Raw genomic sequence first — 24551 nt, forward strand, 5'->3', positions numbered from 1 at the left:
GTGTCCTGGTGCAAACTGCATCCACCGTGGTTGTGCTTTATCAGGTGTTTACCTGGACTAAGGGCTTTGTTGTCACTTGCTGAAAATTTTTTCTGCAAATTGCTGCAAAATTTGCCGTGCGGGAGTCCAGTGACTGCTCCTGCACTGAGGTTCTTTGGGTTTCTTTACAGACCCTGTGGCGCTGCTATGCAGCAGAGAAATCCTGCACCTCCACAGCCACCTGGAATATCTATGTGACAGCTCCTGTGCAAAATCCCAAAAAGTCTCCAGCGCCATCTAGTCCCGGTCTGAGAAAACAGGTAACAGCACTGGCGGGGTTGGCTCTCTGCTTGCTTCTCATTTTCAATTATAATTAACTTGCCAAAAACCTCGTGAAGGGCTTGAGCAGTTTGGACACCTGAAATACGTTCATTTTCCCCCTGCCACACGTTTATTTTCCCCCTGCCACAGCCCAATTAGTTTTGTTTTCCTTAAAATATTCTTGAGGAAAGACTATCTTCTAATTGAATTTGCCTTGTTTGTCAGGCAGGTACCAGCTCTCCATTGTTTTATCTCCTTTGGAGTCTCCTACTTTCTCACAGCACAAGGCAATGGTGCCACTTTCCCATTCTGCCTTCATTTTTCAAGGTAGTTCATACCAGAAGAAGGAGCAAGCCAGTTTAAAAATTTATGTTGAGGCTTAACACGTGGCTGACAGCAGTTACTCTGCTCTGAAGTACTCCATGCTGCTTTTATTTCTTTAGAAATTAGGGCAAGTTCTTGGGCTGTGGGTGCAGGAAAGGGGAACAGTGTTTGCAAAGATGGAATTGCCCACACCCAGTTCTGTGGTGTCATTGCCAAGCTTGCCAGAAGGGCAGAGTCTGCAGCAGGTCCAGCTCAGGGACCCAGCCTTTCCCAAAGGATGGTCAAGGCTTGACTTTAGGCAGTGGCATCCCACTGGAGCCTGTTTCCCAGGGGAGAAGGGTTGTACAATCCCCCCTGGCACACGGGGGAAGCTGAAGCAGCCTGATCTGTGTGCATGTCTGTGTTTTGGGGTTAGTGTGACCTTGCTCTGTGACAGCTGGAGGCAGGAAAAACAGGAGGAAAGGGGTAAAGCAGAAGTAAGACTCCTGTGTGTGCTGCTGAACAGCAAGCAATCCATGGTTGGAAAGATGGGGAAAACATCTTTTCCTCTGTTTTCTCTAGTGTTTTCTCTAATATATTATTTGTCTGAACCTCCCTGTGCCCTCTGAGCTCTCATTTAAGAATATGGTTGTGGTTCTTTCACCTCTTACCAAAGGATCCCTCTTCTCTTGTTCTTTCTTTGTCTGTGACTTCCTATTTTAAGGTCTCAAATCCATACTGATAATTTTGTATTCATTGTAGCATTTTGTTCTCCAGAGGACTCCCATTTTCTTTTACTGCTATAAGAGACTGTAATCTTTGCTTTTAGAAGTATTTTTTGATGCATGTCAGTGCATCCACTGTCCACAACAAATACCTATTTCTACTATTTTCCTCCCATTTTGTTTTGAATGTGCATTTGTTTAACTGCTGCAGAGCTGAGCAGAAGAAGGAGTTCCCAAAGTCTGAATGTAGACCATAATAAAGAGTTGGTTTAACTTTAGATCAAGTAGCCTTGTCCCTCCCATATGTGAGTGAGTATCTTGGCCCTGCAGCTCTTTCTGCTGATCCAAACTTTCATTTTAAAGTACCAATTATAGTTTGTTTATTAGGCTGTCTTTAGGCTTCTAAAATCAGGAAAACGGTTTGGAGGCAGGAGGAAGGATTTCTCTTCTCCTGATGTGCCCAATTTAGCCTTTTTGGCAAAGGTGAAGTTTTCTTCAGTTGAATATGCTGCACAGGGCCTAGTTCATAGTTCAAAGTCTCTGGTTATGCTGAATTTAGGCTTTAGAAAAATATTCCTGACATGGTGATACATGCTGAAGTCATTATTAGAATTTTCTATGCCTTAAGTTTTGGTTCCAATTTTAGAAATTTTACTAACGGCCTGATTTTTCAGAATGTTCTAGTTGCCTGAATCAAATTCTTACCAAGTTTTAGTTCATAATTCAGAATCAGACACTTCAAAACCATAAACAAAGGTTGCAGCCCTTTCATTGAATTTCAGTTTCATCCTTTAAAAAAAAAACCCATAAGACATCAAGTGAATTCACTGTACAGTGAAGCTCACATGTGCACTTGTGTGTGTTTGACAGCATCTTCTGAGATCATTCCATTCCTACTCTCACAGGCCAGAAGATACAGGAGAAAAGGGAAGCTGGGCTGTGGGAATGGCTCTGCACCTGTAATAAACCCAGGAGAAAATTCCTTGTCAGTTCCCCAGATCACTTATGATCACATTGATGAGCAAGAGGACAAAAAAGATGTGTCCTTCTACATTGATGAACCCAAAGGTAACTTACTTATGCTCAGTTTATCATTTTTTAAGAGACAAACTTACAAAGAGTTGATATGATAAGATAAAGGGAAAGGTTCTATGAACAAACAATTGTAAGTTAATCAGTAAATCAAAATGCCTTCAACCAAGGATGGTTGCATAACAAAAGTAGGGGGACATGAATGAAAGACAGTCTTTAAATCGTGTGGTGTGAATATCAAAAGAGCTTTCCTTGCTCACTGTCAATTTGGAGATAATGTTAATTCTTCTTTTTTGAGTTATTTCAGAGGTGGATGAAAAGCTTCCTCAGGTCTATCCCACCTTTTAACTTTACCTCCTTCTGAAAGAAGGAAAGAGAAACCAGGAAAAAAATTCTACTTTTTTACAGCCCCCTCTTAAATATAGTGCAAACAAATTGTGATAAGAAAAAAACAACTATTTTTATGCCCACATCAGCTAAGAGGTTTTGATAAGTGGGGTTTTTCTCTTGCTTCATTTAAAATACTGTGTTTATATAAGCAATGGTTGTATTTCAACATGGAAACTGTCTGAATTTCACTGCTGAGTTAACATGCTTGCATTGTTTGTAAAATCCTTTCTTTAAAATTAAATTTGCAATGGAAATATGAATGTTATAATGTGAAATATAAAATGGTATTGTTTACTATGAAAGAAAGTTTTCTGGAAAGCTGACTTTTCCCCTTTTGCATTTATTTTCTTTGTTGATGGGGTTGGGACTCTGTTCTAGATCTGCTACATCTTGAACTCATAATCTGAGTTCTGTTCCATACCCAGAGGCATTTCCAGTGCTTTTAGGGTTCTGGGAGAGGGCATGAAGTGTATGATATTTATAACCAAAGTTTCTGCTTTAACTCCCCATCTCATAACAGAATATTGTGTTCATTCTCAGCATGTTTACTGTGTTGGAGCAGCTTCCTTTGCTGACCGTGTGGCAGCAGATTTTGCTGAGTGTGTTTTTGGTGTTGTGATGTGATGGATAGAAGCAGCAAAGTGTTGAGCTCCTGGAGGCCACGGAGGTGCTGGGGACTGCTGGCTGCACTCAGGACTCTGCCAGTGTATGTTGGTTCACTAAAGCTGTGTTCTCTCAATGGCCACAGCTTATCTGAACAAGGCTCTGTGTCATAGGAAAGACAGTGATGAGCCAAGCCTGTATCTGTTTCTGCCTGACAGGAAAATGAAAGAATTTTCCCCACTTTTTCTGAAAATGTTTTCTTCTTGTACTTTCATTATAGCTGGTTGGATTTATTCTTATTTTGAGACAGCCATGCATATTATTCCCTTACTAATTAAATTTTATCTATTTTTCATTTTCTTTCATGTTTTGCCTTAGCCAGTGTCAGGGTTAAATCACACTCAATTTGATTTTTCTGATTCATTCCTTCTGTTGCAAAGCTTCCAGGAATGCAGCTGGCCAACTCAATTTCTCAATTGACTGAACATTCTTGACACCTCTCAAAAGTTTAAGCCTGATTTCTCTCAGTGAAGTTCTCCTTGCCAGAATTAATAGGCTTCTATTCCTGGGGAGTGGAAGTACTAGGCTTTAAGCCTGTAAATGGGGTTTTTTTTTCCCTCTCAAAAAAGCTGAAAGTAGAAAAGGCAGAGAGGATCATCATTCAAAAAAGGTAATGAAAGGGGCCATGCCAGCTTCTATTTGAGTGTTGCTGTAGTGGAATATTTTATTAATTGCTAGTGGGGGCTGGATGTTTTGCAGATGATGGCAAACTGCAAGGTTGAATGCGATCACTTTTCTAGGCCTGACCTAGAGGAGCAGAGCTGCTGCTCTAAACCAGCTCTTTGCTGCTTTATACCAGATCTTTGCTGCTTTATACCAGATCTTTGCTGTAGGATGACCTAAAATGCATGCCTGTCAATAACAGGCAACACAGTAACAGTCCCACTGATAAAATTCCTTGTTCTGGGCAGAAATAGATAGAAATGTATTTCAAGTATCCTTGTAAAAGGAGATATTTGTCTTAATTCAGCAATGGCATTATGTGAACACACCTTTTCTCCTGGAAATAGAATCTTCCTAATTGTTCATGTATCCACATCCACCCGTCTTACTCTTGGCTTGCTCAAACCTTGCTTAGGAGGCAGATCTTCCCAAGCTGGGCAAAATTGCTTTCCTTTATTTATATGGAGAAGGTTGGAGAAAAGGGAAACCTTACAAAACAGAGATGATCAACATTAAGGTTTTGGAGAGGGTTCTGTGTATGTGGAATAAAACCCCCCATGTATTGGATACTGAAAGACCTTTATTCACCAAAAATGGTAGAGTTTTGAAACAAAAACTTGATAATCTAAAAGAAAAATTACTGCTGACCTCCGCACTGTGTATGGGGCTTTGGGTGTGGGCTGATGAAAAATTATCTGTAGCATTCAGAATTTGTCCATCCTTACAGAAAGGGAAAGGCCAAAAGTCTTCCACAATAATAGTTTCCTTGTTGGAAATCAAACCTCTTGAAATGAAGCTATTTAGAAAGAAATTAATAAGAAACAACTAAAACAAGCATAGAGATTTAGGAAGTTCTATAAAATAAGTGTGATGCTGAGTCATAGAATAGCATTGCATGGAATGGGTTGGAAGGGACCTTAAGGATCAAAGAATCCTGGAATTATTTGGGTTGGAAGGAATCTTGAAGATCATTCAGTCTCATGGCCATGGGCAGGGACACCTTCCACTATCCCAGCTTGCTCCAAGCCCTGCCCAGCCTGGCCTTGAACACTTCCAGGGATGGGGCAGCCACAGCCTCACCCTCCTCACAGGGAAGAATTTCTTCCTGATATCTAATTTAGTTAAGTCCTCTTTTAGTTTCAATCCGTTCTCCTTGTCCTATCTCTGTTTGCTCGTGTGAAAAGTCCCTCTGCAGTGTTTTCACAAAGTCCCTTCAGGTGCTGGAAGGCTGCAGTGAGATCTCCCCAGAGCCTTCTCTTCTCCAGGCTGAGCACTCCCATCTCTCTCAGCCTGCCTGTAGAGCAGAGGTGCTCCAGCCCTTGGAGCATCTTTGTGACCCTCCAGTGCAATATTTTTTTTTCATGGGTGTCTGTTGCTGCAGCTAAGGAGCTATTTCATAGCAGGGTGCATAATTTAATATTTTCTTGTAGTGATTTAAAACCCTCTGTCATTTCATCCTTACCTGGGAATATATCCTTAAGTATCCTCTGTATTCCTGAAATTAATCTTTACCTGGACTTTTGCCCATCCTGGTACCTACTTCTCTGCAGCAGGGTCTGTTTTCAGGATGACAAGACATGTGCAAGCCCTCTAACATCTTTAATGTTCCTGTGAGGTTTAAAAAAGGCACTCAAGTGTGAAGATTGTAGTTAATTAGAAGAGCAAGAGTGAATGGCAGGTCACAGACACTGATCCATAGAGAAGGGAAACAGCATTTTGGTGTAACTGGAATTTTCTAGGTGCATTTTGAGTTTTCTCTTTAAATATCAGCTGTTGACCACAATGCATCCTTCACAAAATGAACCAAATGGCTGTTTCATGGTGCTTTTTATTAGGGAGGAAAAAAATATAATAGAAATTTGAAAGTTTTTAGACCTTGAAGGTCAGCCTCCTGGGACAGCTCCAGCAGATGGAATGTATTAGTCTCTGTCAGCTGTTGTAGGTTGTATACACAACTCATTATTGTTAGATTTGTCAAAGTCACGAGACTCTCATAGTGATAAATCTCTGCTGGGCTAAAAATAAATTCCCTGTTTATCGCAGTGCTTTTCTGTTTGATTTTTGGAGTTTCTTGTGTGCTGATGTATGCACAGTTTAAAGCAAAACTGCACAAAAGCAAATTTTTACCAAGACGGGGGAGGATACTTCAGTTTTCTCTGACCCCCTTACCTTTGTTGTTCCTCTCATTTAAAATGTGCAGTAGTGTTAACGTTGATTTCTTCTGTCTGTAATGCCAGTTTGGATGCTGACATTCCAGCATTCACCTGTCTGGAAATGAGCTGGTTTTTCCCAGAGACTGGTTGCATTTCCCATTGGGAAAAGGGGCTGCTTTCCCTTACTGGTGTAGATGGATTACAGTCTGCAGTACATGTAAAGAAGCAAACATTTTAAGTGAAGTGGATTCACAGTCCAGTGCTGACAAGCTGAGAGAAAGGTGAGAAAAAACACGTGGCCAAAATTAACAGAATAAAGCAAACACCAAAGCTTTTGAGAGTCTGCATAACTGTCAGTAAGTCTGAAATTCATAAATATAAAGGCATGCACCAAGTCAGCATGAGAAAGTATCCAGATACCAGGCTTCTGACAAATGTCATGCTCTTAAGAAGGTGGGTTTAGCAAATTGTGGTGGCTTTGCAGTGAGAATTTGTGGTCAGTGCAGAGCTGTTCAATGTCTCTTTTTTTCTGTCAGTTCAGGACTTGTACTGATGGTACTTGCCCATGTGTGAGCATTGTGGAAACACCTCTCTACAGGAAAGTTTTCAGTCTTTACTGGTTCAGCCCTGGCTGCCCTGAGTGAGAACTTCCAGTGAATTCTGTGGTTTATCTCTCATGGCCAAAGTTGATGACAGGACGGGGGGTGGGGATGGGGCAAGGGGAGGTGCAGGAAGAGAACAACTAACTCTGCCAAACCCCCTCTTACTTCTGATTAAATCTGGCAGCTTTTGAGGTTTAAAAATTTATTTTTGTTCTGCATTTATTCAACTCCCTGTTGTGCCTGGTTTAAGACCAGGGTTTGGATCACTGGTCACATCAGACTTGAGCAGGGACTTTGTACCAGATGTTCCCAGAGACCACAGCAGTGCTGTGTAGGGGAAGGTGTTTGCAGCTACCTAAGGCTTTTCCTAGACACTATCAGCACAGCAGTGGGGGGGGGGGGGGGGGGGGGGGAATAATCGTGAGTTGAAAAGTGAAAATATCTATGCATACCCCAGCACAGGTGTTTTCTTGGCAAAATGAGTATTTCAGGTAACTGTCAAAACATCAAAAATGTAGAAAATTGGAGAAGCAAATAAATTGTCTTGAGTCAACATATTGACTAATAAGGACACAGAAGCAGCTTCTTAAAGTGAGATTATAAATTGTCCTGATAAATTGTAGAGTTTTTGGAAAGCTCTTTCACAGTACTGATGCAGCCCTAATAATTTTTACTCTGGGGTCCAAAGCATACATAGTCTTGCTGTGTGAGGCTCAGAGCAAGAGAAGGAAGGAAGCAAATCCAAGACCCTGTCATAGAAATCTACTCTTGATGACAAAGTCAGTTAGTGGGTTTCTCTTTTGATATGTTTTAGGAATCAGCAGAATCTTCTCACAAAATGCAGGCCCTTGTAGGGTTTTCATGACATCTTTATTGGAAGAACCTGTTGACTTAGCTAGCCTTGGGGAAAAAAAAAAAAGAGAGAAATGAAATATTGTTTTTCAAGAATGGAAAGTCAGAGTTAATAGATAAGGTATGGTAGAAAGTAGGTTAAGAATTATTATATTGTGTTCTGTATCAAAAAGGGTAAGCACACATTATAAAAGTAAGAACTAGAATTTAGTGCTAGAATAACTGAAATCTTCACCTAATTAGTCTAGATCTAATTGCTACAAAAGAGACTCAAATGCAACGGTTGGGTTTTTTTTCCTTAACAATTAAAAAGCTGCAACTATAGTAAAAAAAATCAATTAAAACTGTTAAACTTGCTTTTAAAATTCTGCCTGTTAGGCTGGTGTTTATGCTCATTTAGTTCCTGGGTATAATTTGCTGCAGAAGGAAGAGGGGAAGTACACAATGACTTGTTGAAATCTCATGTCCTTAACAGGGAGGAATATGATGTTTGTGGTGACAGTTTCTCCTTTTTCTCCTGGGATCCACTTGAGGTCACTTACAAATGTTTCCTAACACCCTTTGACGTATTTCCTCCTTGCTGTGCAGCTCCAGGTTTCATCAGAATTTACCATCTTATGTTCCCTTTTATGTGTGTGAAATAGAATTTCTTTGTTCTCTATTACCCTTACAACCAGTTTTGTCCTGCTTCAGGACTGCTTTTCATTTTCACTGACCATTAGTGAATTGTTTATAGCTGTGGGGGTCTCCAGTGCTGAACCTGTGCCCCATCTCTTATCTCCTGCCTGTACTCACACACTGCATCCTGTGTTTCCACTTCTCAAGGCCTCTGATATTCTGCCCAGCCTGTATTTCTGTAAACTCTGTCATTATTTGGTTGTTAATATCTCATCCTACTAAAATAACTACTGCAGATACGAAGCCGTGGTTCTGCAACACAAAGATAAACAGAAGTAAAACAAGATACAGACACCTGCTCAATTAGAGAAATTGCTGCCACAGCTAAATCAGGGTCAGGTCAGGGATGGTCTGGACACAGCAGCCAGAGAAGCCTCAGGTCCTACAAATTTAACAGCAGTGCTAATCCAGCACAGAATGACTTGGGAGGCATGGGAGTTCTTTAGTGAACTCACATGAATATCCCAGTCTGCAACTGTTCCAAAATTTAGGAAAGATGAGAATGATCTGGGTAAATTGTGAGCTTTTTCTCGATGGCTTAAGCTTGAGATAAAATCTTTGTAGAATGAAAGTTTGGCCCAGTTACCAACTGTGAAGTGTAAATACAATAATGGTGTCAGTAAAGGTTAATAATTTTTTCTGTCCCCTGAAAATTAACACTGCATGTGCTGAAATTGGCACTGCAAATTGTGTCACTTGCTATTACTTGGAAAATGACTCAATGAGGGGCAAATAAAGTTAGAACATAAGAGAAAGGACTGGAAAAGATGCACAGGTTAGGTGGGTTTATCTCTCTGGGCTTGCAAAGCAAACAGCTGAGGAGCCAGGGGAGTGATCAGAAGGAGACTGAGAGCTGCTAACAGCAGTGACAGGAGGCTGCTGAGATGCTGGATGATGATTTAAAATAGAAAATTTCTGTCCAGCTGGAACCACCTACATTTGCTTTGCATTGCAGGGTAAAAGTAGATGATGTGTGTAATCTCAATAGAGGTTATATATAAGGGTGTCTAAATACCTAAATCTCAACAGGCTGATGTGTAATTAGATGGCAGTGTAAATATTTAGCTCTAAACAGATATCTGGTCTAAATTGATTTTCTATGCAATAAGTGTTAATATATAATCCAAATAGAAGTGCAAGCTGACACGGTCTAAATAGATACATAAGTTTAAACACAGAAGTGTAAATTGAGATGAGACTGACTAGATATGAGATGCAGTTGTAAATTCAGATATATATAAATGTGTCTGTGTCTAAATAGATTTAAGAGAAAATAGATCTAAGTGAAAATAGGTAAGACACATGAAATATAGCTCTTCCCTGTGTTTAAGTAGCTGTGTGTGTGTGAAAATGTAAATGGCTCTGCTAGACAAGGGTATTAAAAAGAAAGAAAAGGGTGTTTTTAGAAAGGACCACCCTCTAAATATCTTTTTTGTGTCCTTCCCCTTTACCTCGGGTGCAGGGCTGGGGCTGTGGGCAGGGAAGGGGGATTGTGATTGCTTTGACCCCATTCCTGATGGGGGCAGCCCCAGGTGTGGCCAGTGAGGATGAGGGTGATGATGGGAATGGGACAGCCACAGGTGTGAAGATGATGGGGATGATGGGACAGGTACAGCCCCAGGTGTGGCCAATGAGGATGGGAATGGGGCAGCCCCAGGTGTGAGGATGAGGGTGATGATGATGGGAATGGGACAGCCCCAGGTGTGAGGATGATGATGGGAATGGGACAGGGAGAGCCCCAGGTGTGCCCAGTGAGGACGAGGCAGGTCCTGCTGTGGGAAGAGGTTTTGGCTGCTGGGGGGCTCCTGGGCCCTGCTGCTGGTGAAGGGGAGCCAGAGGCAGTCCCAGGATCTCTCCAGCCTCAGCATGAGATGATCTCCCAGGAGTTTGGAGAAGCAGCTGTGTGCACCTGAATTTGGGGTTTTAGCATATCTCAAGAAACATAGAGTGCCAAAGAGCCAGGCAGGAGAGGGGGGCAGAGCACCTGGGGAGGTGACTCAGGGTGTGGTGACAGATCCAGCTGAGGGCTCTATGAGGGGCTTAAAGGATGGTGGTTTTAATGAATATAAATATGTAAAGCAGTAAGTCAAGTGGGATATAAGCACTAAAGGTACTTGGGACAGGTAGAGTTACAATCTTTCCTCTGCCAGGAGCAGCCATGAGGATCTGGATTTCAAGAGTGGGCCCTGAGAGAGGATGATAATACCTTCCCTTGTGAAGGAAAGCACTGAGCCTCTGTCCATCGACAGCTTTCTCTCCTCTCACCTTTTGTGTGAGAACAATCCCCAGATATATTCAATTTTGGAACTTGGCTCCAAGGGAGGTAGGAATTCAAGAAGGAAAAATAAAACTAAAAAAATAAAGAAACAAGAAAACCCCAAAAAAAAAACCACAAAAAGCAACCCTAACCAAACCAGTCAGTAGGAAGGTAATAAGTAACAGGGAACATGATTTAGTCATGAGCAATCATGTCAGATCAAGTGGGTTTTGTTTTTCCTCTGATGTGGCAATGTGCATTTTCAGTAGGAGATGAGCAGAAGACGATTTTAATACTGGTTTTAGTCACCTTTTCCTGTATCATCTGTGTGTGTCCATAAACATAGGACCTGGATTATAGCCTAGAGAGTTGGTTAAGGCTCCTGTACAGTGGATGAAAACTTGCTGGAATATGATACTTCACAAAACATTGACCAGAGGTTTGCTGTTGAAATGACAAATACATTTAGAGATATTTCTGCCTCGGGTGCTATTAAATAAACCCATCAGTGGTCCAGGCTGTGGATTAGAGAGGAATTTTTATTCAATATGCACTTGGGACTGACCCAGAAGTGGCTGAGAGCACTCTGGAAGGCAGCCTGGGAGCCTTCCCCAGGGATGTTCCTGCAGTGTCTCCCCCTAATCCTGGATCAGAAATTCCCTGTGGTGATCTGTCCCCACACTTTTGATATCCAGCAGCTGCTTGGCCTGATCTCCAGCCTATTAACCAGCTGCTTATGGGATGTGATCCCACAGTGTGATAAAATGACTCCTGACTTGTTGTCCTGAGGGATGTGCTGGGCTCCAGGCAGCCAGGACAGCTTTGCTGCCCTTGCCCTGCCTGGGGTCAGGTGGCCCAAACCATTCTGGGGAAGCAAGGACAGCCTTGGAGAGAGTAGGGAAAAAGGGAAATTGGGATTTGAGGTTTCCCTCTTTATGGAGGGTGGGAACCCTGCTTAAGACCATGATTTTTCTAATTAGTGAACTTACTTTAATATTAAAAATTGTCTTGCAGCTTGTGCAGCAGGGAATGGGGGAACTAATATATAAATTAATGTTGTCTGGAAAAACAGTCTCTGGAACGTGCTCTTAAAAGCACAGATAAGGATGTGCTACAGAGTTTGGATTTTTATCACTATGGCCACTTCAGAATTCCTTCTTTTTGCTCAGTTTCAGGGAGGTAGCAACAGCCTCACTCCAGAGTGAAAATGGAACATTGTGGTCTAAACCGCCAAAACCCAAACTTCAAACTGCAGTAATTTAATTTCAACCTGCAAGGCACATATCCATGCAATGCTGTGGATGAGAAAAGGGAAACAGGGAGAGGGGGGGAATCCCAACCAGCATTTGGACCAGTGTATGTACCACACATACAACTTTATGCTGTGGGCTGTGAGGCTCATTGCAGCTCCCTGGTGGCTGCATGGAAGTGAAGGCATTTTTGAGCCAACATGGAGCCTTTCTACTGGAGGTGAGAAGCAGGTACTTCTTAATGGGAGTAAGAAATAAATTGGTTAAAAGTGAGGATCTAAGGCAATGACAAAGCTCCAACACATCTTGGTAGGCTCTGCTGGAATCCTTGCGTTGGTGTTGAGGCTGGATGTGCAGGGCTCATCCCGTGCTGAGGAGGGAGGGCTGAATTCCTGGATTCTGTTACTGATTCTCGGGATGACCCCGGGCAGACAATTAACTCACTGTGCTTGGGTTGCATCATCTGTTCCATGAGTATAAGTCCTGTCTCTGTCACGGAGATTTTGTGAGTCCTAATTGTTTATGAAGTGTTTTTAGACTGACACAGCATTACAGAAGTGGAGAATGCAATTAGTCAATGCAGGATTAAACATGGGCCTGCACAGTTGTTTATCCTCAGCATAAACAAGGAGGAGTGGTAATCAGGAATGGCAACTTTTGCAAGAAAAGCTGATTTTTGCAGCAAATGTAGTGAATGCTCTGTGGGGAAAATATGTGATTTAATCTAAAACTTAAAGATACTTTTTAGCCAAAAATTTGGGTTTTTTTCTGATGGAAATGACAAAGCATTATTGTGGGAGACGAGGGTATTATGTCTAAAAAAATACAGCCTTTTAAACTGGATTTACTTGGATGGTGGAGTAGTACATACACTTTTACTACTCCTTAAAATATACTTTGCATCCAAGTGAATTAGTCTCTTGAAAATCATGTATTTTGCTTATTTCTGTTGTATGTCAGCTGGGAATGCTGAAAAGATTCTGTAATTAGAAGCAAAATAAACACTGGTTCTTTGGAGGGGGCTGTGTCCATATATAATAACCATTAGTTGAAAAATAAAGAAGAAAAGGCTGAGTGTTCCATTTATTTTGGTTTTGCTCCCTGTTGAAGTAGCCAGGTGTAGCCACTTCTAAGCAATTTACTTTGCTTGATGTGTTTCTTTACACAGCAAGCTCTTTGCACTCACAGACAGTGCTTGGGAAATAATTTGGATATTAGGTGTGCGTGCTGTTCTTCCCAGATCTTCCCAACCACAACTCCATGGGAATATTTGCCTTGGAAAGAATTTGGAAGTTCTGTGCTTTGAAAATGCTTCCTTGCCCCGCTCAGCATAAATGGTGGGATGGAAAATCTGACCTATCAGTTTGCTTAAGGACACACACACACACGTCTTTATTTCAGTTTAATCCCATCAGGTGTGAAAAAAGCTTCTGAATGGCTGAGGATAAATAGGAGACAAGGCTGAGAAGTAAAGCTTTGTGTCAACCTCTGTTCATGGTAAAAATAAGTGTTTCTGCCCTGTTTGAAGTGAAGTGATGGGTCACAAAGGTGATACCAGTGTTGCATTGAGCCATGGCCTGGTTTAGTGACACCTCAATATTTCTTTAGTTCCACTTTGACTTTCTTCAGGAGACAGCAGTGTGTGCAGTGAGAGGGGCTATGGTTTAGGATTTACATCGCTATGGTATTTCAAAAGAATGTTTGTTATATTTGTTTTTATTTTTAAGCTTCTTCCTTTTAATTTTTATCTGCGTAAAACCTGGCAGACTGGAGGTGGAAAGAGTTTGTTGCTCTGGAGGCTGTTCACAGTCTCTGTTAATCATGAAAACTCAGGGAAAAAAGGTGCTGCACCCAATGTCTGCCAGCTAGAGTCACTCAGAACTGTAAGGGGATTTTTCATTACTATGGCAAAAAAGAAAAGCAGCTGCTTGTCATTTGCTTAACCTTGCTCGGGCTGAATTTAATCAGTAGAAAACATCTGGAACTGATTTCCCTTCAATTTTGGAGGGTCCAGTAATCTGCTGTGTACATACAACTGGTGCACCTTTAGCATTGGAATACTTGGCTAAATGATGTTTTGCAATATTGTTATCTTTTGGAAAGAGAAAAGGAAACAACAGTAATTTCCCAATGAGCAAATATTTGCAGTGTTCTGAATAGGTTGCATCGTTGGTTGATTTTGTGCAGCTGTTGTATGAAATCTATTGATCAGAGTTAATAAATTTCCAAGTGAGTAATACTGTTTATTTGTATTGATTAATATTGGGCCAAATTCTGAGCTGTTTAGCATTGCTTGACTACAACTGATGAAACAATTTGACCTTGTTACTTTTTTGACAAAATGCAATGTTAAATTATGAGTAAATTTTGAGGCTGTGAAAAGCTTCGGCTGATTATCTGGGAGTGGTTTTGGTTAAAAGTCTGTCTTTCCTGCAGAATTGGGGTGTTGGACTTTTATAATTAGCTATTGATACCTGCTTTTAGCTGACTTTTCTGTTAAATAAAACTCAGGACTGACTTGGATAGTAATACTTGATAAAATGGAAACCATTGTTAAAGAGCCACTTAGAGGGAGATACATGGAAAAATGGCATGCATTTAGACAATGTTTTGTGTTCACAATGCATTCCTTCTTTACTAGGGAAGTTGGAAAAACTCAGGTTTTTTTTTTTTTTCAAATATAAATCATGTTCACTTGCAGGAGAACATATATATTTTTAATAGAACCACCTTGGAAACCATGAGTGAGTAACTGTCTCTGGAAAAAGCTCTTTCTTCTTAGTGTTCTACTCAGAGAACTTTGCAGTGAGTACCCCAGATGACTTGGCCATAATTTCTCTGGGATTTCTCTGGGGTAAAGCCCATAGAAGTGGGGGAAGTTGATGAATTTCTGGGACACCCCTTCCTCTCTCCTTTAACTTCTTTTTTAGGGAGTTCTCCTACTTTTCCTTCCATGCTCATGTGGGTAAAACTCCTTTATGGCACCTCCTGTTTTGTATTATGGGAAGAATAGAGGTGTGATTAGTTCCACCAAACACAACAGAAAGTAGCCAGCTTGGGAATATAAAGCAGTGCTGATGGCTTTTAAAGCAGTGTATCATTTTAATTAGATTCTATTTTTGTCTTTTTCATCTGTAATAGTGATAATCCACCATAAAGGAAAAAAAGGCTCCTGGATTTTCTTTCTTTCATCCTTGCTGATGTGGACTTACTTCTCCCTGTAAAAGGAGAAGAATATTTTTTTCCCCTTTGGGTAAGGTGAATTATGAGAACATCTGTAATGCAATTCTGATAACTAATTCCTGGAATTCTGGCTCGCACACAGCCTTGTCCTGGATCTGCCTCATGAGTATGTAAACTGCAGCCATGGTCTGACCCTTTGGGTCTGTTTGTGTTCCTTTAACTCTTATACTGTGCTGAGCTCTTAGAACTTGATTCCAGTTGTAAAAAACCCAACAAACCTGAAGCAGTATAATGCCAGTGTTTGCTGCTGGTGGCTTTTTCATACTGTTTTTAATGGGGTGAATCAGACCATGGCAATGGGATATCTAGAGCTGGTTGTACTAATCCAATTAAGATCCTTTAAGGTCAGGTTGACCTGGGTCTATCCAAGACTAACTTGTGCTGAATGAGCTGTCCTGGACCAAGGACAGCCCCAGATAAAGCCTACAAGTTTCTCCTGCTGTTTATGTGAGGAGCTCAGGTTGGCTCCTGTTCCTATAATCTTGTAAAAGAGAGAGGACAGAGAGTGTGCACTGGATTTTGGTGTATGCAGGCGTCCAGCAGCTGAAGGCTTTACAGGGATAAATTTGAAAATCCTGATAAGCAGAAAGCATGCAAAAAAATACATTCCAGCCTGCCTGGCCATGATAAAGTGTGTTAAATAGGGTCTTGTTGCTTTTCTGGTTTTGATTTTTTTCTCCTGAGGAAATGGGATCTCTGGAAGTTCTGTGGTTGCACTGTTTCTAGTGAGGTAAAATCACATTGATTGTGATAGCACAGTTAGGTCTGTTCACAGGTCAGATGAGCAAAGTCACTTTTAGCTAGATATCTACTTGGGTGAGGGCATGATGCCTTTTGTGGGGCTTCTGCCTGGTAAAGACCTTCAATTTCCATTATTTTCTGTCATCTTCTGAAGTCTCCTTAAATGAGTAAGGGTGTTCTTTGCTAGATAAATTAATGCATTAGTGTCTGCCAATCTTGGATGTGAACTGGTTGAAGTGGAAAGAGCCTGAGCTGAAACACTTCCTGGACTTCTCTTATAATTGGAGAGCAAGGCAATTTAAGTTGGAGTCAGTTAAGGGGCTGTTGAAGTAGAAATTTCTAATAAAATAAATTTGAGCAAGTTTATTGCTTACTTTTTGATAGAGTTTAATTCAGAATAAGGCTTCTTAAGGAACTCTGATGCTGTCTTCTGCTTCCTCTTTCATTTCCACATCTCCCCTCTCAGCACTGAATGGGGTTTTAGTGTTGCCATTTCCTAGGGTGCAGTTGACACATCCAGAGTCTTCCCTTTTCCTCCCTGCATTTCACTGCTGCTGTGCCTGAGCCAGGCAGTTTTTCTCTGCACGAGATGGAATTGTCAGAGATTTTTCCAATGTTTATCTAGTTAACTTCTCTGCCAGCTGTCTGGAGAAATTGTGCTGGCGGAGATAGGGCATCAAGGAGGAGATTCTGTGCCACGTAAGCAATCCCCATCATCATCATCATCATAACCTTTGCAAAGCCAGAAATGGTCAGTGCTTTACACCCACCAAGTATTCTAACCAACTGTAACTTCCAACCCATTTAAATCTGGCTCTCAGATGGGGAAAGAGCCTTATCCAAATCTGGATAAGGGAACACTAAAGCATTTATAGCAAAGGCAACTCATAAAGCACCAGTTTGGGAGACATCTGGGAGGTGTCCCCAGTAGCAAAATAGCGCTCAGAATAAGGAAATAATTGCACAGGAACATCAGTGGAAAGGAAGGGGGAGGTGGGGAACGAGGCATTGATTTCTCCCTATTGATCTGAAACCAAATCTTTCAAATCCGTGGGTGAAACGTTTGTGCTGCCAAGGCCCTGAGGCAGTGACAGTCTTGGCTCTCAATGCTTTGGGGTTGTAATAGGAGTCTTTGCATTATCTTCCCCAGAGCAGTAATTTACCCCTTGGGCTGTGCCTTTGCTATTTCCAGAGTCTGTAACACCTTTCACTGAGAGTTTATTTGAATGAAATTAATTTTGCTTAGATCCTACCTTTCTAGGGCTGTGACATGCTGCTTCACTAGTATTGCATTTTTTTGTCCCTGCAGCAATATTAAGAGTGTTGGAGGCCACTGCATGAATATTCCATTCACTGGGCAAGTGAGCATTCAGATCTGCACTAAATCAGTGTAAACAAATTGTGATGTTTTCTGAATGCCATGGGAACAAATTTATTGTGTCAGAAGCCCCATCAAGAATCCTTGGATATCACCTCAGTCCTGGAAAGTGCAGCCCTTAGGAATTTCTGTGTGAAGCCAGCACTGTTTTTGTCCTGTCCTTAAGCATCTCCTCTTCACCTCCGCTGGAGACAAGGCAGTGCATGAAACAGTTCTTTGTCCTGGTCTGTTATTATCTGACATTAGGCCACCCCAGCTGGGGTTTTTTTCTGTCTCAGCAGTGGTACATACCCTCCTGGGATGGCTTGTACTCTGCATCTGGGTGGCCCTGGAATCCTACTACCCCCTAAATACACCTACCAAAAAAGATAGATGCTCATCTGTAATGAATTATCATTTTGTCCACATTTAATAGATTAAGTGAAATGGTTATTTCAAGTCACTACTGAATGAATACTTGAGAAGTCTTAAATATTCATTTTGCTGGACAAAAAGAAGCTCAATCTTGAGCCATCTCTTATTTCAGAAACAAATAGATTTGTTGGCTTACTTAAAACAGCAACTTAATTTTCTGTGAGCTTTTACAATCTAAAAAGAAAAATATCCAAGTGCTCTAACAAAGTTATTCTAGAGAAACTTTTATTCCAGTTATGATATGATTGTAGTAGATATTATAGAACGTGATGGAGCTTGGAACTCACTGCTTGGATTCTCCACCCAAATTATGACACTGAGTGGTATCTAGATCTTTAATGCCACAGAAAGTGGAAGGGAATATTCTGCAAGGATTTGCCTGCCAACAGATAGTAGAGCATCTTTGGTTGGTCAGTGACACAAAGCAGATTGTTCTAAAAACATTTGCAATTTCTGTCATCTTGGCAATGTGTCTGAAACAATTAATGTTGGATGTTGGTTAGAAAACTAATGGATTTGGATGGATGGATTAGAAACCTAATGACACTTTTTTTTGTTGTTGTTGCTGTTGTTAAAATTAAAATGTTTGGTTGGAAATCAAGGTGGTATCATGAATTTGGTTTTTCCCCTGATGGCTCTGTTAGGGTTCAGTGTCTGTAGTGGCATGTTTACATAAAAATAAGAATTATGAGTATGATAAATATAAAGATTAATAGCACTAAGAATGAGAATTGGGCCATGTTATTTTCACACATGGCAAAGATGATTTTGTGTCTCAGTCCTCAGTAAAGTGGTTTAAAGAAGCTTGGACGGAACCAAAGCCTTATACTGGGGCTTATGGGATAAAAAACCACATCTGTTGTAATTTGTACAATATCTCCTTTCCCTGAAGATGTTGATCTCAGTCAAGTCACTCCTGAAATTCAGCATTCATCCAGATTTCACTCTGGGACTGTCAGAATGTACAGCCAGTCTGTGCTGCACTGATCTGTGTCCAGCAGTCTCAGCAGCAGCAGGACTTTTCTGCTTCCCAGGGCTTCCTTTCCCATCTCCTCAGCAGGAACATTCTGTGTCCTCTCAGGTGCACTCGGTGGGGACAGAGGGGCACTCACACTGATAAGGGCAGGGTTTGTTTGACAGTGAACTTCTCCACTCCCTTCCTGCAGATCCCTGGGAGAAGGGAGAGAAGGGCTTTGTCTCCTGACATCTCTGTGGTTCTCACTGTCACAGAAGAGCCATGGCCTGCTGTCAGAGGCACAATCAAATGTATCTCCACAAGGTCATCAGTAAAGAGAGACTTTAGGTCTCTGACTGAGGGTGTGTTCCCCCTCAGGGTTGTTTTAAATATCACCATTCCTTTGTCATACATATTTTTAGATTACTATTGGGAGTGTAGAAGACGTAATTATTCTGGGTCTTCTCAGAATCTGAGTTTCAAAACATTTGAATTTTAATGGTAGCAGCAAAAGCTTAACAATTTCTTTAGACTGTTTTTTAAGTTCTTTAATTATAAATATTTTCTAATGGAAGTTCTGAATAAGCAGCCTGAGGAAGTTGGAATTAATAAAGGATACACATCCCAACTGAGCCCTGAAGTACAGAATTGAAGACCCCATGAATTTTAATTTTAAATAAAATGTGATCAGTTAATTTGCAGTATTTGCAGGAAGATAACTTATTGTAAGGGGGGGTTTATGCTTACAAGATGTTTCAGTTTGAATTCTATGATCTGTAGATCTGTCAGTCAAAATTTTTATAGCATTGTGTACACATAATAATGGCTACTTTGAATGATCTTTTTAACAGTTATAGCTTGGACTCTTACTCAAATTACTGCCCTACCTAAAATATCCTCACATTAAAGATTTTAAAAATCAGTATTTGGAGCAAATATATTTGAACTAGAGAATACTCCCATAAAATGTTGTTTCTTTACACCTGGAATGTATGAAATAACAGCTGAAGCTTTAGTTAGGAATAGTTTTCATTTAGTGCAGTCAACAGCTGTGGATTATTTTGTTGAACTTGTTTTGAGCTTAAGGACAAACATGGAAATTATTTCCTTTACTATTAAGATTTACTTTAATTTACAGATTTTTTTTTTTCAGTGTGGAACAGGCAGGTTGGTAACAATATTGTCTGTATTGAATTCATGATTAACACTAGTAAATAGGGAAATTATTCTACAAGGATTCAATTGTGGGAGGGCAAGAACTGCATAAGACCAGCAAATAATTGTGGCATTTTTCATTGTAATTACAATAATTGGGTTTTGTGTTCTTGTGAGTCAAAACATTGACAACAATTCAGAAGATGTTTCTGTTTTTACTCTCACTGCAGTTTGTATGCTTTGACCATTAACAGTCATGAAAAATAAAAATGTTTTCAGACTGGTTTATTTTCTTTAATAGCCACACTAAAACTGTACTTCCTTGTTAAAATAAACACTTCTACTATAATGGCAGTTCTGAATCCCATAATGGAATGTAACTCTATATATTTATATTACATGATACATTCCCTATGTGTAATTCTAAGAGTTTGTATGTGTTAAGAGCTCTCCCTGCAGAGCTAACAAGCTGCCAAATTACATTTCTCTGACTATTAATTGTTTCAGTTTAAGGTCAAGTTCTTCTTGTCCTTAAAAAAAAAAAAAAAAAAAAAAAAAGGTGAGCAATGTAGAAGGATCACTTTGAAAGATATTTTTGTCTTATTTTTCTTCACTGTTATTGCTGTACATTTGGTTCTTCAGAATAACTGAATGAACAGTCAAGTATTTTGAGCCTTAAAAAGTTAAATGCATCTGTATTGGTGACTTGAATTTGGTCTTGGAGAGCTGATCTCTGACCATATTAACAAGGTGTAGATGGTATCTCCAGCTCAAAAACATGTTAAAAGTACTTGTGGGCACAAGGATCGTGTCAGATAAGAAAAAGAAACAGGCTATTCTTAAGAGAATAAAGAAACACTTGTCAAAATAGTTTGCTGTAGAATATTGAAAAACTTTGCTCTCTTGGCATCATTTGAATACAACTTGTTCAGTTAGATGCTTTCCCAAAGGTGTCCTGGTCACATCCCTCCTGGAGCAGCTATGGCAGCATTTGGGCCTCAGGAGATCATGAAGAGCAGCTCATTTCTGTCTTTTTCCTGCTGTCATAATCCTCCTGCTGTGGCCATGAGGCACAATTTAATAGCTATTAATTAATATATCTACAGTTTGATAGCTATTAAATAATATATTGTGGTAGTCACATACTCTTTGAACAGAGAGAGAGACGTAATTCTCTCTCCCAGGATTTTTCCTGGGGAAGGCAGTGAGAAGCTCAGAGAGAGAAGAGAACACAATTATCTCTATTTGCTGCGCCTGTTGTTAGGCACATGTGGAATGTGTTATGGAGATTATTCACTGAAAGGGTTTTGTTAATTGGACTCTGCTGATGGTTATTTGGACTGATTGACCAATTGGAAAAAAGCTGTGTCGTGACTGTCTGGTAAGGGTCACAGGTTTTTGTTTAGTGTAGTTTTAGTATAGTATATAATGTAGTATAGTATAGCTTAATAAAGCAATTGTTCAGCCTTCTGAAATCACTGGAGTCATTACACATTATTCTCTGGCTGAGGGTTGTCCTGCATTGATAATATATCTACTGTGCACTTCACTCTGTGGGTGTCTCTGATGCTTCCCTTCCCCAGCCAATGAGGAAAATGTGTTTTCTGGCCTCTTTGTCAGACCTTACCCACTCATACCCTCCACATCACCCCCACAGACTTGAAGGAGTTTGGAAATCCACTTTTTTTTTTTTTTTTTTTTTTTTTTTTTTTTTCAGGAACAGAGCCCAGGAGAGAGGAAATGTTAAAATAAAGTTGATCCTCTATTTTAAGAGATGGGAGATTTCTGTGATTTGGGCTGAGAATGAGAAACTGCTGTAGGGTTCAGTTCCAGGCTGCCTGTGTGCCTGTCTTCTTTGTTTTGGGGCCCTTCCGAGCCAAGCCATGATTTTGCCATGCATACTGGTCAAGAATTTGAATATTTACTGCATGGCTGTAGGTTGTATGTGATCCAACTGCCTGGATGCTTCTCCTTCTTAAAGGAGAAGGGATGGATTATGGCATTTCAGGAGCCAAAGGAACTCTTGCTAGCCACAGATCTTTTCCCGTGCATATGGAAATGCCCTTAAAGACTCTACTTCTTACAACAAAACTTTTGCCTTCCATCTTACTCAGCTGAACAGGCTAGAAGGTCCCAAATGCTTTGGATTGGAAGGGACCTTAAAGATCATCCAGTTCCAGCCCTGCCATGGGCAGGGACACCTTTGACTAGTCCAGGGTGATCCAAGCCCCATCCCTTTTATTGAGAGTCATTCCCATGAAGAAAACAGAAACAAATCGTGGGTATAATGCAAGCAGAAATACAAAAGTTAAAAATATCTAGATTGGTAGCTTTAGTTCCGTGTTTTTATGAATGCTTTTACCACACTCAATAGGCATTTAAAAAGGTTTTTCAGATTAAATTGGCAAGGAAAATCTGTGCTTGCTGGGTCTGAAAGGGGTTGGGCTGAGCCCAGTGGAGATCACAGCTGGGTATTTGAGCAGATAGTGAGAGGCACCAGCACTGCAGGGCTTCTCTCCTGGGCTCCACTCATCTCCAGTTCCTTTCTGACAGGTCTCATCTGTGTAGGATCCTTGCAGCTCTTTGTGCACTTGGGCCCTGAGCACTTTCTGAATCTGCCAACAAACCTGCTTGTCAGAGAGTGCCAAGCATTGCACAGCTTCAGCAGAATGAACACTTGCTTACTCTACAAGTTATTCCATGCAGAACATTCAGTTGGATGTTTAGGCTGATATGCTGCATTTAAAAAAGTTGATTGTGAAATATGTCTTCTAAAATAGATATATTTATGATGCTGTAGAAAATGTTTGGAGTTTGTTCGGGGTTTTTTTGTTTGGTTTGAAGTTTGTGGGTTTTTTTTCTCTTTGGGGTTTTTTTAATGTGTTTTTGTGGGGTTTTTTGGTGTTGTTGTTTTGGGGGGTTTTTTTGGGTGTGTGTTATGTCCTTCTGTGCTAGGTCTGAAAAGGATGTTCAGGCAGCTGGGTAGGTAACACATCCTCATGTGCATTCAAGAGTATGTTTAATTGTTTCTCTCTGCCTGTTTTCCAGCACTACATGCATTTTTCCAGTGCTACATGCCCTTGTGATTTTCAATAATGTGTTGGTATTCATTTACATCCCTGTGCTGTCCCATCAGCCCTGTAATGAGTGATGGAGTTCCAGGGGCTGTAAAGCAGTGTGTAATTTGGCCTGCAGGCTTATCTAAACAAAAGAATGTACAACAAATAAAGGCAGCATTAGTGCATTTGGAGTGCTGATTGTTTCAAATCAGATACACAGGAAACCAGATGTTGAAGTTTATCTAAAACACTTGCAGCCCAATCTGTAACTACAGCAGGAAGAGTGCTCAGCACTTTTTGCATGGGGTTAGCAATGTGTCTGCAGCAATACAAATTTATTCTTATTCCTCAGTTCACCTTTTCAGATGTTCTTTTATTTCTGTTCTCCTTGCAAACCACTGCTTAATTAATTCTGGTGTGATTCTGCAGGTGTTTTGGGGGCAAAATGCAATTCTTGTATATTGTCCTGAATTTAAATCAGCCACATCTTGAATGATGATAAGAAATTTAGGTGCGTAAAATTAGGTACAGAAACTAGCCTGAGCTTTTTTAACTGTACTTGTAGCTCTAAGAGTTGTGTAGGGAACAATGTGAGTATGTGGCATTTGCAGATGGCTTACATTTGAGTCTATGGTAAGGATGTAAAATCATTTTGAGCAGCTTCAGATGCTCAGGTTTGTAACAGTTTTACATAAAAATAAAGTAAAAAGTATCTTTATTTGGAGTAGCACTGACACTACTCCTGACACTACTGTAGCTTCACACAGTAATGAGGAAAAGCTCTTATAATCTTGGTAAAGAAATTACCAAAACTTCAAGCTAATGATATCTTACTGTATTCCAGCGTGACTCCTCAGAGGAGCTCAAATGCCATTTGCCTGCTGAGATGAATGATACTAAAAGCAAGTTGAAGAGGTTTTTAAAAGCAGGCTGGTGTTGAGGTGTCAGACACTTCCAGTCCTCTGGGCTGTTGACTTTCCTTTATTCTTCTGAGGAAAGTGAGGATTTGGAGATGTCCCAGTCTCGGCCCCAGACCAGTTTGCCTCTGTGCAGCTTTACAAATACAGTATTTTTAGTGAGGTGATACAAGTTCCTGACACAGGAAAGTAGACAAGACATAGCAGTGTGATCTCACAGGCTGTTCATCCCTGCAGATAAAGGAAGCGTGATTATCCCAGGGATTTTCTGTCAAGATGCAGCCTTACAATTAAATCATATGTTCGTGTCCTGTGTATTAATGGTATTGAGTAGAGCAGCCTGGCATCATGAGAGAGTTTTAACTGCTTCTGATCTGAAAGTGATGAGGAGACAGCGGCACTGAAGGAGCAGAGACCTGCTTTTTTTTTTGCCTTCTTTACCTGAGAAGAGGATAGTGCAACATCTTCCTTGTTATTTCGTCCTGCTGTTGATAGGCATTGGCTGTTTGGGAATGACCACAATAGTGCAGTCATGTTTGTTGTTGCATTTCTAATTTGGGTACTTGCCTTTTCCCCATAATACAAAGTCAGAAGTTAATGGAATATAGATAAGGACTCTTAAGGTTAGATAAAATATTACAAAAAATACCTCTGGGTTATGTTTTGATATGTTTATTTTATTACTTCACCATTTTAGAAATTAAAAGTATATGAAACTTAACTTTCTTTTTGCTGTTTGATTTAATCAGTTTCTCTGTTTCGAGGCGCCCTGGATTTGTGGCATCACTGGAATTTGTTGTAGTGTGCTAGATACTGTTCTG

The 24551-nt window shown here is 40.5% G+C and overlaps 1 protein-coding gene across 1 annotated transcript in view; it reads left to right on the forward strand.

Moving 5' to 3' along the window:
- The window catches only part of LOC121363541 (potassium voltage-gated channel subfamily KQT member 1-like), a 74472-nt gene that overhangs the window by 46206 nt on the left and 3715 nt on the right, over positions 1 to 24551 (forward strand). The window contains exons 9-10 of the mRNA XM_041485942.1: positions 171 to 299; positions 2234 to 2396. Coding sequence (XP_041341876.1) covers positions 171 to 299; positions 2234 to 2396 — 292 coding nt within the window. The remainder of the gene's footprint in view (positions 1 to 170; positions 300 to 2233; positions 2397 to 24551) is intronic.

Source organism: Pyrgilauda ruficollis, unplaced genomic scaffold (assembly GCF_017590135.1).
Source record: "Pyrgilauda ruficollis isolate IOZ18807 unplaced genomic scaffold, ASM1759013v1 scaffold73, whole genome shotgun sequence".
Classification (NCBI taxonomy): domain Eukaryota; kingdom Metazoa; phylum Chordata; class Aves; order Passeriformes; family Passeridae; genus Pyrgilauda; species Pyrgilauda ruficollis.